General features: G+C 43.8%; 1 protein-coding gene across 3 annotated transcripts in view; it reads right to left on the reverse strand.

Annotated features, from left to right (window-relative positions):
- Positions 1-18007, reverse strand: part of FAM184B (family with sequence similarity 184 member B) — a gene marked incomplete at its 5' end in the record, with an annotated part of 114202 nt that overhangs the window by 14357 nt on the left and 81838 nt on the right. The window contains 3 exons of one of the 3 annotated variants that reach the window (XM_082838230.1): positions 1550-1703; positions 8776-8967; positions 9768-9897. In XM_082838230.1, coding sequence (XP_082694356.1) covers positions 1550-1703; positions 8776-8967; positions 9768-9897 — 476 coding nt within the window. The remainder of the gene's footprint in view (positions 1-1549; positions 1704-8775; positions 8968-9767; positions 9898-18007) is intronic. The other 2 variants (XM_082838231.1, XM_082838232.1) reach the window with 2 other exon arrangements.

Consider the following 18007-nt stretch of genomic DNA (forward strand, 5'->3'; position numbering starts at 1 on the left):
AACAAATAAATGATGTTTAGAGTGAAAATTAATGATATTGTGAAAGCGTATCAGTTGTAAAAGATTTCCCATAAGTTTACTAAGGTTCTCTGAAAAGGACAGTATTTAAACACATAGAAAAGTTTAATGTATTCTGATGCTTCATACCAGTGAAGCCCACGTTTCCTTTAGATGCTGCTAACTTTAGCATTTCCCACACGGCCGCCTCATTCCAGGGTAGCTGCTAACTAGGAAATCTGTGGGACTCTCTCTCTCTCCTCTTCATCCGGAAACGTGCAGAGCTGACGTGCTGACATGCAGTGAACAGGACATACTGTATAATGAAAACTCAACCAAGCAGCAGGTAGAACTTATTCACTTATGGAGGTAAAGAAAATGCTCTTCCCAGAATTCTCTTAAGGAGAGCCCTGTCTGGGATTGAAGAAATATTTTAAAAGGTCAATATGGGGCTTCCCTGGTGGCGCAGTGGATGAGAGTCCGCCTGCTGATGCAGGGGACACGGGTTCGTGTCCCGGTCCGGGAGGATCTCACATGCTGCGGAGCGGCTGGGCCTGTGAACCATGGCCGCTGAGCCTGCGCGTCCGGAGCTCCGCAATGGGAGAGGCCACAGCAGTGAGAGGCCCGCGTACCGCAAAAAAAAAAAAAAAAAAAGAAAAAGGTCAATATGGTCTTGCATGCTAGGCATGAAATAAGGAGGGCATTGGTCTTGCTCTTAAGAGTGAAAAAGAAGATGAGAGTAAAAGAGAAAATGAGGGAGAGAGATAATCTACAAAAATGGAGAGAGGCCCTTAGAGTCAGCCGTGCAAAGTTGGAATATTCAACAATAATGACAGTGAACATTTACATAGCATTTACCATGTACCAGGCTCTATTCTTCCCATGTATATACTCACATAATTCTAATAACAGCCCAGTGAGGTGGATACTATTATTATTCCCATTTTACAGATGAGCAACTGCATCACAGAGCAGTTAAGTAACTCGCCTGAGGTCACACAGCTAGTGAGCACTGGAGTCAGACTTCAAGCCCAGACAATTTAGCTCTGGAGATCTTTACTGCCTCTGGAAACTTCTAGAATGCTTTGTGTGACAGGTTTTTGCTGTAGAAACTGAAGAGGAGGTGAGTTTCATGCTGGGGATAATGCGGGGACAGGGAACAGCAAGGAGCCTGGGGGCCTAAGTCCCCAAATTTGCAGAAATCTTCAGAAATGAGCGTTTGAGGTTATCTCATGAAACTCTCACGAAGGCTCAGAGATCTGGCTTATGTTCAGTAATGACGATGATATTAACTGCACTCACTGGGCTCATGCTATACGCTAAGCATTTTATATTTAATATCTCATCAAATCCATACAATGCTTCTATGATGGAAGGACAAGTGTAACTCCACTTTATAGAAAAGGAAAATGAGGCTGAGGGCAACCTGTCCCACATCTCACATCTTGTTGGTGTCAGAGCCGGGAGAGTCACCCCGGCCCCTACCCCTGGGCCCCCTGCTGCCCCTGGTGTCCGCGTGTGAACCCTGCTGGGTGCACAGCTGGCTGCGTACCTAGCAACAGCGCCTGCTGAGCCTGCATCCTCTCCAGCTCTCCCTGGGGCTCTTGCTGGGCCTTCTCCTCCAAGGCCTGTAGCTCTAGCCGGTGCGCCTGGTGCTGGATCTGGAGGCTGCGGCTGGATTCCTTCTTCAAGTGCTCCTCTGTGGCCTGTGGGCAAAAGTGGGAGGAAGGAGGCATGGAAGTGGGCACAGAGGGGAGACCTGTCCCTTTTGCCTAGCTCCTCCTCTGTGCTGGGGCCCCCGCCCTGAGCACTCGCCACTCCCTGATGGAGGGCTTATCAGGCTACAGCGAATGCTCCCCTGCCCATCTGGAATGACAGTGATGGCCTGGCCACAGCAGCCATTTTGTGCTGTGTGAACCTAACCCCTGTTCACAGCTGACTGGACCAGAGTGGACACCTGTTCCAAGCTGGGCCAATCGTTGGGAATTTGGTGTTAGGAGGAAGAGAGCAGGAAAGAGACAGACAGACACTGGCTATAGGAAAAGCACGAAAACACGTTCTCCCCTATAGGGCCCTTAGAAGGGACACAGCCCTGCCAACACCTTGATTTTAGGATTTCTGACTTCCGGCTTCCAGAACTGTCAGATAATAAATTTGTGCTGTGTTCGGCCACCAAGTTTGTGGTAATTTTGCTACAGCAGCAGTAAGAAACTAATAGTTTCTCTTTTTTTTTTGGCAACAGAGAGTTCCAGTATCACATACCACTTTTCAGGTGAGGAAACTGAGGCTGGGAGGGATGAATTAGCTTTCCCAAGGTCACACAGAAAAGATGCAGGATCAGGAGGAAAGCAGCTCGGAAAGGTGAAGCACCATGACTGAAGACAGGTAGTGGCGGGGGCAGGAGTGTGACCCATGGGCGGCGGCGTCCAGGGCCCAAGCCCTACCCGCTCCCTCATGCAGCCCCTGGGAACAATGAGAAATAGGACTGCGGCAAATGCATGAGGCTCCCATTAGGGGTGAGCAGGCAAGGCAGCTACCTGAAGACCGCAGCGTCTTTGCTTTGCTGCTCCCCAGCAAATGGGGAAAAACGGTCTTAACTCCTCTCGTGGGAAACTCAGTCATCCCCTGTTGAGTTTAATAAGACAGAAAAGTCTTGCACTTTTCAAACTCTCCGATACTCTCCTCCTCTTGCACTTGCTGCAAGGCTCAGAGAACTCCAACTGGTGACCTTTTTATCCCTCGGGGAATGTGAATGGAGAGATTGAAGCAAAGGTTTGTAAAAGATGGAGCCAAACTCTCTCACTCTGACCCGGCGTCTTCAGGTCAGCCCTGCCTGCCTTCTGGCTCAGAAGCCCTTGGCAGTGAAGACCATGCAGGGTTTAGCTGCCAGATTTTATATCAAGTCAGACACTCATCCCTGGCAAATTGCTCTAGCCTCTTGTTTGCCTTGCTCTTGTTGTGGCTGGTTTGGGGCCTCCTAAGCGGCCTGACTTCACCCCCAACTCTCCATGTTCCATCCTATATAAAGTCTCCTTCCCCTGTGCTCCCAAAATACCATGCGCGGCCATCTCATGGCTCCAATTTACTGAATTACAGCAACCTGTTTGAGTGGCTGCCTTTCCCCTTAGAGGTGAGCTCTTTATGGGCAGACTGTATTAATCATCTTCGTATTTCCCGAGTTCAGCACGATGGTAGCTCAAGGTAAATGCTCAATAAATGAGCATGAGTAAGAAGAGTGGATCTTCTTAAAATTGAGCTCTTCTATGGACTGAATGTTCGTGTCCCCCCACCCCCAAAATTCATATGTTGAAACCTATTCCCCAATGTGATGGAATTAGGAGGTGGGGCCTCTGGGAGGTGCTTAGGTCGTGATGGTGGAGCCCTCGTGAATGGGATTAGTGCCCTTATACAAGAGACCTCAGAGAGAGCTCCCTTCCTCTTCCGCCATGTAAGGTTATAGTGAGAAGATGGCCATCTATGAGCCAGGAAGCAGGCTCTCAACACACCCCATATCTGTCCGAGTCTGAGACTTGGACTTCTAGCCTCCAGAACTGTGGGAAGTAAATTTCTGTTGTTTATAAGCCACTCAGCCTGTGTTATTCTGTTAGAGCAGCCCGAACAGACTAAGACAAGCTCTTATTCAGTCATGTACTGTTCTAAGCACTTTACGTGGATTATCTCTTTTGACGCTCTCAGTGGTCCTATGTGGTACATACTATTAGCCATCATTTTATGAATGAGGAACCTGAGGCACAAGGAAGCCTAAGCTCTCTTTCCTCCTAAGTGGCAGACCCAGGATTTGAACCCAGGCATCCCACTCTTAATCACTATCCTGTGTTAGGAATGACCAGATGTCTGCCATCTCCAACGAGAACTGCAACCTGTCTCTTTTGTCTCATTCTGGAACCATCCCATGCAGACTGGAGCCAGCAATAAAGACCCCGTGAATCTGGTTCCAGGGTGACCAGGGACTGGGGCTTAGAACTGCAGGGTCCCCCCAATGGGCAGAGCACCCTCCCCCTCTCCCACCACCAGATCTTCCTTCCTCCAATCAGTTGGAGGCCCTGGGACACCTCCCTTGCAGGTGGGCCAGCCCTCTGTGCTTCCTCTGCCTCCTGCAGGAGATTGAGGCCTAAAGCCTGGAGGGGTAAAGCTCAGGCCAACCCACCCAGCAGCAAATAACCTGGGAATCTCGGCAGCCTGAGCCCTTATAGATTGCAAGCCAACCTGGAAAAAGATTTAAGAGAATAAAGGAAGAAAAGGAACTCACAAATTTTATAAATTTATTTATTTATTTATTTTTGGCTACATTGGGTCTCCATTGCTGCGTGTGGGCTTTCTCTAGTTGTGGCGAGCGGGGGCTACTCTTCATTGCCGTGCACGGACTTCTCATTGCGGTGGCTTCTCTTGTTGCAGAGCATGGGCTCTAGGCACACGGGCTTCAGTAGTTGTGGCTCACAGGCTCAGTAGTTGTGGCGCATGGGCTTAGTTGCTCCGCAGCATGTGGGAACTTCTTGGACCAGGGCTTGAACCCGTGTCCCCTGCATTGGCAGGCAGATTCTTAACCCCTGTGCTACCAGGGAAGTCCCAGAACTCACAAATTTTGAACACCTACTAAGTGCCAAGCAGTCCACATTGCATGATCTCATTTCTTTTTTCTTTTCTTTTTTTAAAAAGCCTATTTTATATTTTTATTGGGGCAATACATGCACATAGTATAAAGAATCAAATAATATTTTCAAAAAAGGAAAACCAGCACCTCTTAGCCCTCTTTCTTCCTCCTTCTGCATCCTGCCCACTGGAGGCAGCCACTGGCAACTCCTGTAGTTCTTTCTTCTGATATTTACCGCCATTAACAAGATAGTACCTTCCTTCTGCTCTCTTTTTTTTTTTTTTTTTTGCAGTATGCGGGCCTCTCACTGTTGTGGCCTCTCCCACTGCGGAGCACAGGCTCTGGATGCGCAGGCTCAGCGGCCATGGCTCACAGGCCCAGCCGCTCCGCGGCATGTGGGATCCTCCCGGACCGGAGCACGAACCCACGTCCCCTGCATCGGCAGGCGGACTCTCAACCACTGCGCCACCAGGGAAGCCCCACTCTATCTTGATTATTTTAGAAATTATGAATTGTCTTCCCATTATGGTGGATGAGGATTTTGGTCTCATACATTCTTCCCCTTCCATTCCTTATATACAGTTATCTTGCTTTTTTAAATACAGTAAAATATATTCAGTATTTATCCTTCTTGTGAGTAAGTACCATTTACTGCTGAGCTAAATGAACTATAATATTAAAATCTACCTTATACATAGTTTTGTTTTTCCTTGCATTAATAACTACTGCATTTTTAATTTGCTTAGTTTTCTTTGGATATTTGGCTAAGTCTTCCTACAACCTCTAAAAGCTTTGTAAAATACTTTCACTACAATCTTTCACATGGCCAAATCGGTCAGAGAAACCACCAGGTCTATTTTTCCTCGGAGGCATCTCTTCAAGAGCCCTCAGTCATCATGCTCCAGTCTAGACTGAGTTGTTCCCTCAGCCAGTGGCATACCTGGGCTCCTAAAACCTTCCTTCTCCTGTGTTGGATTCTCTGTAGCCTGGATCCCTTTTCTTTCCTCTTTCTTGATTTGCTCCCTTGTTTTGGTGGGATATTCTTCAAGGAACTTTCTAAGGAAAAGTGTATGGAAGATGTATGGGTCCAACAGGAGACAGAAACCACACAGTAATTTAAACAAGGGAAACTGAATCTAAAGAACTATTAAGCTCTGATAGAAGAGTAACTGTAAAGATGCAAAGAGAACTCTGAAGGGTATCCTGAGGCTGAGGGAGAGCATTCAAGAAAGGGAAAGCTTGGAAGAGGGAGCCCTTCCCCAGCCTGGGATCCAGACCTTGTTGGAGAAGGTGTGGTGGCAGCTCACAGATGGAGACCACCAGGTTGCCCAGGCCAGAGTCAAGCAGGAGTAACCCTCCACAGCGCTGGTGAGCCACAGACAGGCAGGTGCCCAGAGGGAACGGGGGCACCAATGCAGGTATGAGGGCCAGAGGGAACAGTGTTTGCCTTGGGAGCGTTGCAAGAAACAAACTTCTGGGGTGCAGGCAACAGCAGCCAACAGGCAGGAGCCCAGAAAGAGTCAGGGTGTGCAGGTGTGAGGATGGAGTCTGTGGTGTCCACATCGGCAGGCCACAGGATGGTAGTCACTGGGCCTGGACCAGGGCTACGAGATCACCATGAAGTCACTGGGGGAGTATCACCTGATGTCCTCACACACCCAGAACTCTGTTCAACTGTGCAACAGAAGCCAGAAACAGAGCAAAAATGCAACTGCCGGAACCAGGAAGAGAAGCCTCCTTCTTCCTGCAAGGTGCCTCCGGCGCCTTCTACTGACAAAGCTTAACACTGTGCTCTCTGTAAAGGAGGAGAAATGCTTAAAGAATCCAGATCATTATCGCAAGCAGGCATCAAGAGCTGAGAGGCATAAACTGATAACAGAAGGTAAATGTCCTAATATTTCATTTGTCTGATATATTTTTATTCAATTTTCACTCTTGCTAATGGTTTTAATTGAATTTCTCAAAATTGCTTCATGATCTTCTTGCTTCCCTGTTGCTGTTGAGATGTCTGATGACATGTGGATTCAAGTACTTTGAGGCTGGTACCAATTTTCCTCGTTGGGAGCTTTTAGAATTTCTTCTGTTTCCTTGGTGTTCTGAAGTTTCAAGACAAGCCTGGGTCGGGTCTTTTTCATTTCCTTATAGGAATTTCATTCTGTTATTTCTTTGAAAATCTCCTCCCCTCCATGATCTCTTTCTGGAACTCCTATTTGCTAGATATCAGCCTCCTGGATTGTGTTTCTACACTTCTGGTTCCTTCTCTCCCATCATCCATTTCTTTGTCTTTCTACTTTGCTGTCTGGAAGGTTTCTTCATTTTCTATATTTCAACTCATTTACTGATTTTTAAGTTTTCTGCTATCCTGTTTTTTATTTTAAAAGAACTCTTTCTTGCTCTAATTGCCCCCTCCTTTGCAAATAACATGTTGTCCTTGTTTCATGGATGCAAATCTAATCTCTTAATTCTGAGGATATCAATCCTCATTGAATTTTTTTTTCTGTTCCCCACATTAGCCATTTCCTCTGAGTTCATTCTTTTCCTCTTGATAATCTTGGATTCCCACTCTCCCATTAGAGACTTCCTCGCAAGTTTAGTAATCTTCTGCTGTCTCTTCATATTTAAGAGTGGGCACTGAAGGATAATCAGAAACTCCATCTGTACCTGGGGTGGTGCAGCAGGGGGGCATCTGTTGGATGGTGAGTTCCTCTGGGGATCTCGGTTCTAGCTGCTTGTTTTCTGGAGCTGAGCAGAGAAAGCATTGCTGGGGGTGTGACAGAGGTGACTGTAGTCCACCGAATGGTTCAGTACACAGATTTTCACCTAAACTTAGTCTCAGATGCAAGCCTCATCCCAGCCTCTGTGACTGGTACTTCCTAATTCAGAGTCTCTCTGGCTTAGTTTACCCAGGGATCGCTGCCCCCCACCCCAATCTCTTGTCCTTAAATAAGACAGAGGTAATTGGCTGACTGTGCTGGGTAAGCTGGGAATCTGGGCTTCTAGGTGAGTCATACCCTCCACCTCACTCTTGCCTTCTGTTTCAACTGGTGCCTCCAATTCCTGGCTTCTCTGAGTTCCACTGTCAGCTTGATTCTCGTCCTTCTCTGTCTTCAGGCACCTTGGTTTGAGCCTCTCTGCTCTGCACGGTCATATACTATGTCTCCATTTGTTTCCTGTCCTCATATATTGTGGTTCAAGGGTACAGATGTCTCCCAGCTTCATCTGAACAGAATATGCTTCTGCTGTGTGTCTTTACTGGTTTTTTACAGCATTTCCAATAGGAAAGAATTCAGAAGTCTTTATTTTGCCACCTTAAAACCAGAACTCCCACGTTTTTTCATTTAATCATCTTGACATCTCAAAGAAGTGGGTCTCAATATCCCCAATTTATAGAAGGGGAAATTAAACTTGAGGCTTTAATTCAGTGAGACCCTTGAGTACCTAGCTACTATGAGCTAGGAGAGGATTCGGTAATGGACAGGTGGAGATGGTTCCTGGCTTCAAGGGGCTTCCAGTTTGGTGAATTTGATCATATAAAGAGGGAATTAGCGTGTGAAGCCAGCCCGCTGTGTGAAGCCCGTGGTGACAGTGTGCTATCTGTAACAGTAAGAGTAGGAGCCCATCTCCTGAGACAGCAGGGAGGGAAGGCCTTCTGAGAAAGCAGAAGGTAGAGGTGACAGGTGAAAGGTGCCTGATCCTCCCTGCTGATTACACATCGCCGAGGTCATCATTGTTTTCCAAGCCCTTCGGAAGGTCTATTTCTGCTGAGCTGGTCTTTCTCAACTCTGGGTTGCCCTCCTCTTTTCAGCTGCCAGGCTGAGCCTGACTCCTTAGCACACATCATGCATAACATTGCCCAAGTCATGAAAGCAAGTTGTTCTTACAATATCAAGATCATGGGAAGATGGGGAAAAGCAGTACCAGAAGCTCAAGGGACCTGAGTCTGAATCCTTGTCTTGCCACTTACTAGCTGTGTGACCCTGAGCAAGTTACTGAACCTCTCTGAGCCTCTTTCCTCATCCAGAAAGAGAATATGATAATAATGACCTCGTAAGATGATTGTGGGGACTGGAGATAATGTACATAAGGCACCTCATAAATCGCCGAGCAGGTGCTTGCACAGCAAGTGCTCGGTAGTAGTTAGTGGACGTCATCGTTAGCACCCTTACCTTGACTTCCTGGTTTTTGGCCTTCTCGAGCATGCGGAGCGCTCGCTGGTGGGCGGCCTCGAGCTGAGCTTTCGCCACCTGATTCTGCTGGACGCTCTCCTGGAGCTCGCGGTCGGAGAGCTGCTTGAGTGCCCGCAGGTCCTCCCTGTAGTTGCTGGTGCACTGCTCCAGAGCCTGCTGCATCTGCAAGACCTGCCCGCCAGAGCATCCGACCTCAGGCTGTGCCCCTCACCCCGCCTGGGATTTTCTTTAAATATAAAAGCTTTCTGAACGTCTCCGCAGCCCAGCTGAGCCTCCTCTATCCAAGGGAACTCTGAGAGGGGTAGAAGCTGCAAGCGTAAAGAATCCGGGGACAGCCAGCTCTCCTGGGGGCTCCTCAGCTAGAGCCATGGATGCCAGGGAACAGGGAAGAAGGGCTGGAACGTATGCCACCCAAGAGAAATCAAGAGACCAGAAAACCCTCCAAAGGTCTACACAGCAGCCTCCCTTGCGTGCACCCCCCGTGCCCAAACCTCACTTTCTTACAGAAGCTTTCCCTGACAACCCTATTTGGCATTATACGCACCCTCATCACCAGACAGCCTCCAAATCTCCTTCATCCTGCTGTTTCTTCTTTTTCCTGAAGCCCTTAACATGTTCTAATATACTATGTGCTTTGCTTATTTCCTGTCTAGTATTTTTTGTCTGTATCCACCTCCTCTGCTAAAATACAAGCTCTGTAATGCAGGACTTTTGTCTGGTTTGTTCACTGACGATATCCAAGCACCTAGAAGAGTGCCTGGCTCCTAGCAGGCGCTCATGAGCCATAGCAGGTGTTGAATGAATAAATAAACAGAACCAAGAATCCCACCTCGCCCTGGACCTGGAATACCCTCCCCAGCTTGAACAAGAATCAGGCCCTGCATGCATCTCCAAGGTTGTCTGCAAGACTAAGGAAGAGGTAGGGTCTCACTCAGGATGAGGGTGCATCCCCACCACGGCTGTCCTTCTACCTGGGCTTGCAATTTGGCCTTCTGGCTCTGCCACTCCTCCTGCAGACGCTGGATTTCCGGTGCCTTCTCCTTCGGCAAAGAGCCCAGCAGAGGCTGCAGGTCACCTCCCTCCTTGAGGGGCACTTTGATCCTTTGAAGATATGGAGGCCAAAATCACAAAAGATCCCAGGCTGGAAATGACATGGTCACCCTGATAGCATCTCAGCCACTCTGGCTGGGGGGAGGGAGCTCCGATGGCGGCTAGTTGAATGAGAGACATCTCACTTGGACTTTAAAAAGCCACTTGACTACAAATTCTCAGTGCTATTGCACTTGGGATACTGTCAAGATTCAGCTGGAATCACCCGGCATCTGTTTTAGTGGGTGCTTAATAAATGATGATTAATTGTCAGAATGACTGAGAGCTTAGAGTTACTTATATGGGGTCCCTGGGGGCTTCAAAAGAAGAGGTCTCTGTGGTCTAATTTCACAACTTCTCCTGCATATGGAAAAAAATAACAAAACAATGATGCTTTACTTGAATACAGTACTTTACACTTTTCAAAGCACACTCAAAACTTTTACTGGCTGTTCCCAGCTATAGATAGGAGGATTATAAATAGGCCTTTTCGTATGTGTAGCAAGAACAAGAAAACGCTGGTTTAAAGCTCCAGTAGTTTCTGTATTCTAGAAGAGATGCTGACAAATATTTTTGGAGGAGACTTTCCTGTACTCAGTTCTGGGCTTTTAAACCAGCTGAGAAATTCAAATGTGATTGGTTGAGATTGTAAAGTTAAGTATTTATCCTGTTTAACAGTGCAAAAGGATGCCACATGGTGGGCATCTCTGCCAAGATTGCTGGGACTCAATGACGTTTTGCTTCCTCTGGCAAAGACATCAGGCCAGAGGACCAGAGGTTAGGGAGTTAGGGCCCTGGACTGCGAAGAAAGGCCATGATAAGGACTCTGGCTTGGCAGAGGTGAAAAGGCCCAGCAACATGGACAGAGGGGACCCTTGAAAGGAAGGGCAGGATGCTAAGGGCAGCATAGCAAAGTGGTTAAGAGCATGGACACTTGAGCCAGATTGCCCAGGTTCAAATTCCAGCTCTACTACACTGGTTATGTGACCTTGGCTGAGCTCTTCAAAGTGTCTGGGTTTCCTCTTCCATAACACGGGGTTAATAATAGTACCTTTCACATAGATTGTTATAAAGCTTAATAGAGTAAATATCTTAAAAAATGCTTAACATTATGTCTGGCACATAGTTAATAATCACATAAAAATTAATCAAACATTTAGTAAATTGAGAAGTTTTCTTTCTCTGCATCCTAATTCTCTTAGGTTATCCTCAAACTTTTGGAAGCTATGCTAAACATAACCATATTTAAGGAACAATAAAGGGGAGATACCTTGGTCTGAGCCCTGGTTAGGAGAAGCCAGAGGTGATAGACAGTGAAGCAGTCTAGAGCAAGAATGATAAGTGACACTACCAGGCTGGATGTGTGGAACAGGTAAACTTTCCCTGGGGAGGGGACCAGACTTTCTCCCAGGGCTCAGTTATTATTTTAAAAAATGTTTTATTGAGGTAAAGTTTACATTATTGAAATTATGTGTACAGTTCAATGAGTTTTGACAAATACACACAACCATAAAAGCAACACCCCAATCAAAATATAGAACATTTTCATTACCCAAAAACTTCCCTGCACCCTCTTCCAGTCAATCCACCATCCACAGGCAGCCAACGCTTTGATTTCCATCACCATAGATTAGTTTTGCCTGATCTTAAGCATCACACAAACAGAATCACCTGGTACTACATAATGTCTCTGGAATTCAACCACATTGTTGCAAATGTCAGTAGTTCATACTTTTGGCTGCTGAGTAGTATTTCATTACATGAATACACCATGATTTGTGTATCCATTTTCCTACTGATAAACAACATTACAGCTGTTTTCACTTCTGGATTATTATGAATAAAGCTGTTAGAAACATCCTTGTACAAATATTTTTGTGGATATATGTTCCCATTTCTTTTGCTTAAATACCTAGAATTGGAATTGCTGGTAGGTATATGCTTAATTTTTTAGGAAACTATCAAATGGTTTTCCAAAGTGGTTGTACCATTTCACATTCCCAGGAGCAATGCATGAGAGTTCCAATCACTCTACATCATTGCCAACATTTTGTGCTGTCAGTCTTTTAATTTTAGCCATTCTGGTAGGTGGGAAATGGTATTTCCTTTTGGTTTTAAGTTGCACTTCACTAATGACTAATGATGTTGAGTACATATTCATGTGCTTATGGGCCATTCATATATCTTTTTTATGGAAGTGTCTATTCAAATATTTTGTCCATTTAAAAAATATGCTTGTCTTTTTATTGTTGATTTATAGGTCTGTGGCTTGTCTATTCATTTTCTCACTGGCATTTTTTTAATGAGCATACATTTTAATTTTGATGAAGACCAATTTATCAATTGTTTTTGATGATTAGTATTTTCATGTCCTAAGAAATCATTTCCTACCCCAAATTTTCAAAGATATTTTCCTATGTATTATAGTTTTAACTTTATGTTTAGATCTAAGGAACATCTCAAATTAATTTTTATGCATGGGGTGAGGTAGAGGTTGAAGTTTATTTCCTCTCATATGTTTATCCAGTTCCAACACCATTCGTTGAAAAACTTTTCCTCTCCCTATTAAATTGCCTCAGCACCTTTAAGAAAAATTAATCTAACATCTTTGTGCAGGTCTATTTCCAGAACCTTCATTGTTTTTCATTGACCTATTTGTCTATCTATATACTGCTACCATATAGTCTTTATTACTCTTCATAATGTCTTAAAATCAGGAAAGCCTGAGTCCTCCAGCTATGTTCTTCAAGATTCTTCTTTTATCTAGGTCCTTTGCTTTTCCATATCAATATTCAGAACAGCTTATTTATTCCTACAAATAGGGCTATTGGGATTTTATATGGGATTGAACTGAGTCTATAGCTCAATTCAGAGTAAATTAAGATCTTAACAACATTGAATATTTCAATCATGATCATTCTGTCTATAAATAAATATACTTTTATTCTTCCTTTCTAATTTGTAGCTCTTTTTCTTGCTTTATAGGACTGGCTAGGACCTTCATGACAATGTTAAGTAGTGAAAGCAGAATTTTTGCCTTGTTTCAAATTTTAGGAGGAATGTGTTCAACATTTCACCATTATGCATGTTTACATAGTTTATCATAGATGATCTTTTTCAGGTTGAAGAAATTCTCTTCTATTCATGGACTGAAGAGTTTTTATCACGAAAAGATGTTAAATTTTGTCGAATGCTTTTGTACGTCTATTGATATGATTCTTTTTTTTAATAATTTAAAAAAAATTATTTATTTATTTTTATTTTTGGCTGCCTTGGGTCTTTGTTGCTGTGCGTGGGCTTTTCTCTAGTTGCGGCGAGCAGGGCCTACTCTTCATTGCGGTTCATGGGCTTCTCATTGGGTGGCTTCTCTTGTTGCAGAGCATGGGCTCTAGGCATGCGGGCTTCAGTAGTTGTGGCACTCGGGCTCAGCAGTTGTGGCTCACGGGCTCTAGAGCACAGGTTCAGTAGTTGTGGTGCAAGGACTTAGTTGCTCCGTAGCATGTGGGATCTTCCTGGACCAGGACTTGAACCTGTGTCCCCTGCACTGGGAGGTGGATTCTTAACCACTGCGCCACCAGGGAAGTCCCGATGTGATTCTTTTTTCCCTTTATTTTTTAATGTGATGAATTACATGATTACCATTCAAATGTTAAACCAACCACGCATTCCTGGGATAAATTCTACTTGGTCATGATGTATTATTCTTTTTATATATTGCTTGATTTTATTTTCAAACATTTTGTTGAGGATTTTGCATTCATGAAGAATATTAGTTTGTCTATATTGGTGAATGTTTTAGGTGCCTTGACAAAAATTTATTCTGTAGTTGTTCAGCATATTGTCTATAGGTATCAATTAGATTAAGTTAGTTAAAAGTGTAGTTCAAATCTTCTATGTCCTTGCTGATATTAGTTTAATCATTCAATCAAATACTCAGAAAAGGGTGTCAAAATCTCCAAATGTGATTGAGAATTTCTCCCTTTAGTTCTCTCAGTATTTGCTTCATTATTTTTAAAGCTTTGTTATTAGGTAATACAGATTCAGGATTGTTATGTCCTCCAGGTGAATTGACCCCTTTACCCTTATGAAATATCCCATTTTAATCCCTGGTAATACTCCCTGTTCTGAAGTCTACTGTGATATGAATATAGCCACATTAGCTTCCTTATGTTTCATATTTGCATGGTATGTCTATTCCTACCCTTTTACTTTCAAACCTATCTGTGCCTGTATTAGGGCTGGCATGCAAAATACCACAGACTGGGTTGCTTAAAAAGCAGAAACTCATTTCCTCATACTTCTGAAGGCTTGAAGTCCACGATCAAGGTGTCAGCAGGTTTGGTTTCACTAAGCCTTCTTCTAAGGCTTCTATTCTTCTGAAGTTTGCAGATAGCTATCTTCCTTCACCTTGTGTCCCCATGTGATTGTCCCTCTGTTGGCATTACCAGTGTGCTAATCTCCTCTTCTTATAAGGACATATTGGGTGAGGGCCAATCTAATGACCCCATTTAACTCAATCATCTATTTAAAGCCCTATCTCTAAATACATTCACATTCTAACATATTGGGGGTTAGGGCCTCAACATATGAATTTGGGGGGTGGGGCACAATTCAGCCAATAACAGTGTCTTTATGCTTAAATATCTCTCTTGCAGACAGCATATAGTAATGTCTTATCTTTTTATCCTCTCTGGCAATCTCTTTCTTTTTACTGATGTCTTTGTTTCATTTACATAGTAATTATTGAAATGGTTGGGTTTAAATCTATATCTTCCTATTTGTTTTCTATTTGCCCAATCCTTTTTCTTATTGTTTCTCTGTTCTTCTTTTTCTATCTTCTTACCTGACAAACATTTTTTAGGATTACATTTTAGTTCTTTTATTGGATTTATTTTAGCTCTTCTTTGTATTCATGTTTAATGTGGCTCTATGGATTACAATTTCTATCCTTAACTTATCACAGCCTACTTAAGAGTTAATATTTCACCTCTTTATATAAGTCCCTTATAACACAGTAATTCCATTAATCCCTGTTCTTTGTGCTAGTGTGGTCATATATTATTCAACTACATGCATTATGAACTCCATAATACAATGTTTTTTTTATTATTATTAAGCTGTTAGATGTCTTTTAAAGAAATTAAGGAAAAACAGTAGTTTTTTATATTTACCTATACATTTACCATTTCTGATGCTCTTCGTTTTCTCCTGTAGATCCATGTTTAAAGTTGGTGTAATTTCCTTTCAGCTTTAATAAATTCCATTGCCGTTTATCATACTGCAGCTTAGCTGGTGAAAAATTCTCTTAGCTTTTATATACCTGAAAATGTTCTATTTCAGTCTCATTTTTGAAGGATGTTTTCACTGGATTTAAAATTTGGACTTGACAGGTTTTTTTTTTTCCTTTTCGTACTTTAATGATATTGTTCCATAGTTTTCTGGCTTTCAGAAGAAAATAAGGCTGGAAAGCTGACGAGAAGTCAATTGTCATTAGTATTTATGAAAAGTCACCTGTCCCCTGTATGTAATTTGTCTTTTTTTTTTTCCGGTACGTGGGCCTCTCACTGTTGTGGCCTCTCCCATTGCAGAGCACAGGCTCCGGACACGCAGGCTCAATGGCCATGGCTCACCGGCCTAGCCGCTCCACGGCATGTGGGATCTTCCTGGACTGGGGCACGAACCCGTGTCCCCTGTATTGGCAGGCAGACTTTCAACCACTGCGCCACCAGGGAAGTCCTGTAATTTGTCTTTTTAAAAAGCTGATTGCTTTAAGATTTGGGGGGGGGATATTTTTTTTTTCAGCAGATTTTCTGTGGTGTACCCAGGCATTGTTATCTTTGGATTTATTCTGTGGGGAGTTCACTGAGCTTCTTGAGTATGTAAATTGATGTCCCACACCAGTTTGGGGGAATTTTCAGTCATTATTTTTCCAAATATTTTTTCCTCCTCTATTTTCTTTCCCTTTTTTCTCTTGGGCTCCAAATACATGCATATTAGACCATTTCACATTGTCCCACGAGTCAGGAAGAATCTCTTCATTTTTAAAAAATCTTTTTTTCCCCTAATTCTCTGAACAAGACAGTTTCTACTGATCTGTCTTCAAGCCACTAACTTTTCTTTCATGGTTTTAATTTGCTGTTAAGCCCATCCAATGAGGTTTTCATTATGGATATTGTACTTTACAGTTTTAGAATTTCCGTTAGTTTCAAGGTTTTCATTTCTCTGCTGAAATTCCCTATTTGTTCACTCATTATAACAATCTTTTCCTTTATGTCCCTGAACATAGCTCATACAACTGCTTTCAAGTCCTTGTCTGCTAATTCCAATATCTAGGTCATTTGCAGCTTTATTGGCTGGTCTTTTTCTTGATTACAGGTCGCACTGTTCTGCTTCCTTCCATGTCTCATAATGTTTTCATCAAATGCTCAATATTGTGGATAATACAATGTAGGGAGTCTGTATTATGAATTCCTTTCAAAAGTGTTTAGTTTTGTTATGACAGCCAGTTAAATTACTGAAGGCTCTTTCTGATCCTTTTATGCTTGGATTTGTCTTTTGTTAGAGCAGGTATATTTCAACATTGTCCTTTGTTCTAGGGTGTGGCCCTTACCCTATAGGGTATGTTTCTTACTCCTAAAGTGTTACTTTTCTGAGGTCTCAACTAAATGCTCAGAGAGCTCAGAAAGGCTTTTTTATTCTGGCTGAGCTGAGACTCCAATGTCTGCTAGCATTGAATCTCTGGTATCTTCATTTTCCTCAGCACCATGGCAGCAGCACACTCCTAGGCCTCATGGAGTCTCATCTTGTACATGCTCACTCAAGCCCCTGGCAAGGACCTATAGAAAACTCTCATAGATTTCTGCCCTCTATCCCCCCCACATAGGATCCTCTCTTCTGGTATCCTACCTTACAAAGTCTAGCTGCTTTGGCAGCCCTGAGCCCTGACATCTGCCTGCTCAGCTCAGCTTGCCTCCAATTCTCTGCACTGTGGTTGGCACTGTCCCCAGGGAGAGAGACAGGAGCAAATGTGGGGTGATTATGGGATTCAACTCATGTTTCCCTTCTGAAGGACATGGTCCTTCTCTGCATATTGTCCTATTACTCAAAAGAGCTGTCTCATATATTTTGCTCAGTTTATAGTTGTTTACAGAAAGAGGGAAAGTCTAGTACCAGTTACCCTGTCATGCCTGGAAGTGGAAGTTTCAGTCCTTATTATTGAGTATTAAAGGAGAGAGTGACCTTGGAAAAGTAGAAAAACTGTGGAACTTCATGTGGCACATAAGAACAGCTGCCCTAAGTTGAGATGTAGTTAAAAGCGTGAGTTCTGGAGCCAGAGAAACTATCATCTGGATCCTACCATCTACTGGCAGTGTAAGTAGATGGGCAAGTTACTTAACCTCTCTTGTTCTTCAGTTTCCCTCATCTGTAAAATGAAGTACTTCAGGGACTTTGCGGGTGGTGCAGTGGCTAAGAATCCGCCTGCCAATGCAGGGGACATGGGTTCGAGCCTTGGTCTGGGAAGATCCCACATGACATGGAGCAACTAAGCCCGTGTGCCACAACTACTGAGCCTGCGCTCTAGAGCCCGTAAGCCACAACTACTGAGCCCGCATGCCACAACTACTGAAGCCCATGAGCCTAGAGCCCGTGCTCTGCAACAAGAGAAGCCACTGCAATGAGAAGCCCGCGCATCACAATGAAGAGTAGCCCCAGCTTGCCACAGCTAGAGAAAGCCCGTGCGCAGCAGCAAAGACCCAACGCAGGCATAAATAAATAAATAAATATTTTAAAAAAGAAAATAAAATGAAGTACTTCAATAATGGTGTCTACCTAATGAAGATGAAATGGGTTAATCCACCATTCAGTAAATATTTGTTATTTTCATCATCATCATTATTCCCTGGAACACCACTAATGGGAATTCCCCTCTCTTACTCCATTTTATTGCCCCAAATTCCCTCATATCCTAAAAACCTGATCTTATCCTACCATCTCTCACAAAGCAAGCCATAGCTAACTCTCCTGACTCCCCATGCTCCCTTTGAAGTTGATTGTGACCTGCTACCCCCCACCTTAAATCAACAGCCACTGGAAAAGCCACCTCCCTCTTACAGCCACCATG

This window comes from Leucopleurus acutus (genome assembly GCF_964270905.1).
Source record: "Leucopleurus acutus genome assembly, chromosome: 4".
Taxonomy (NCBI): domain Eukaryota; kingdom Metazoa; phylum Chordata; class Mammalia; order Artiodactyla; family Delphinidae; genus Leucopleurus; species Leucopleurus acutus.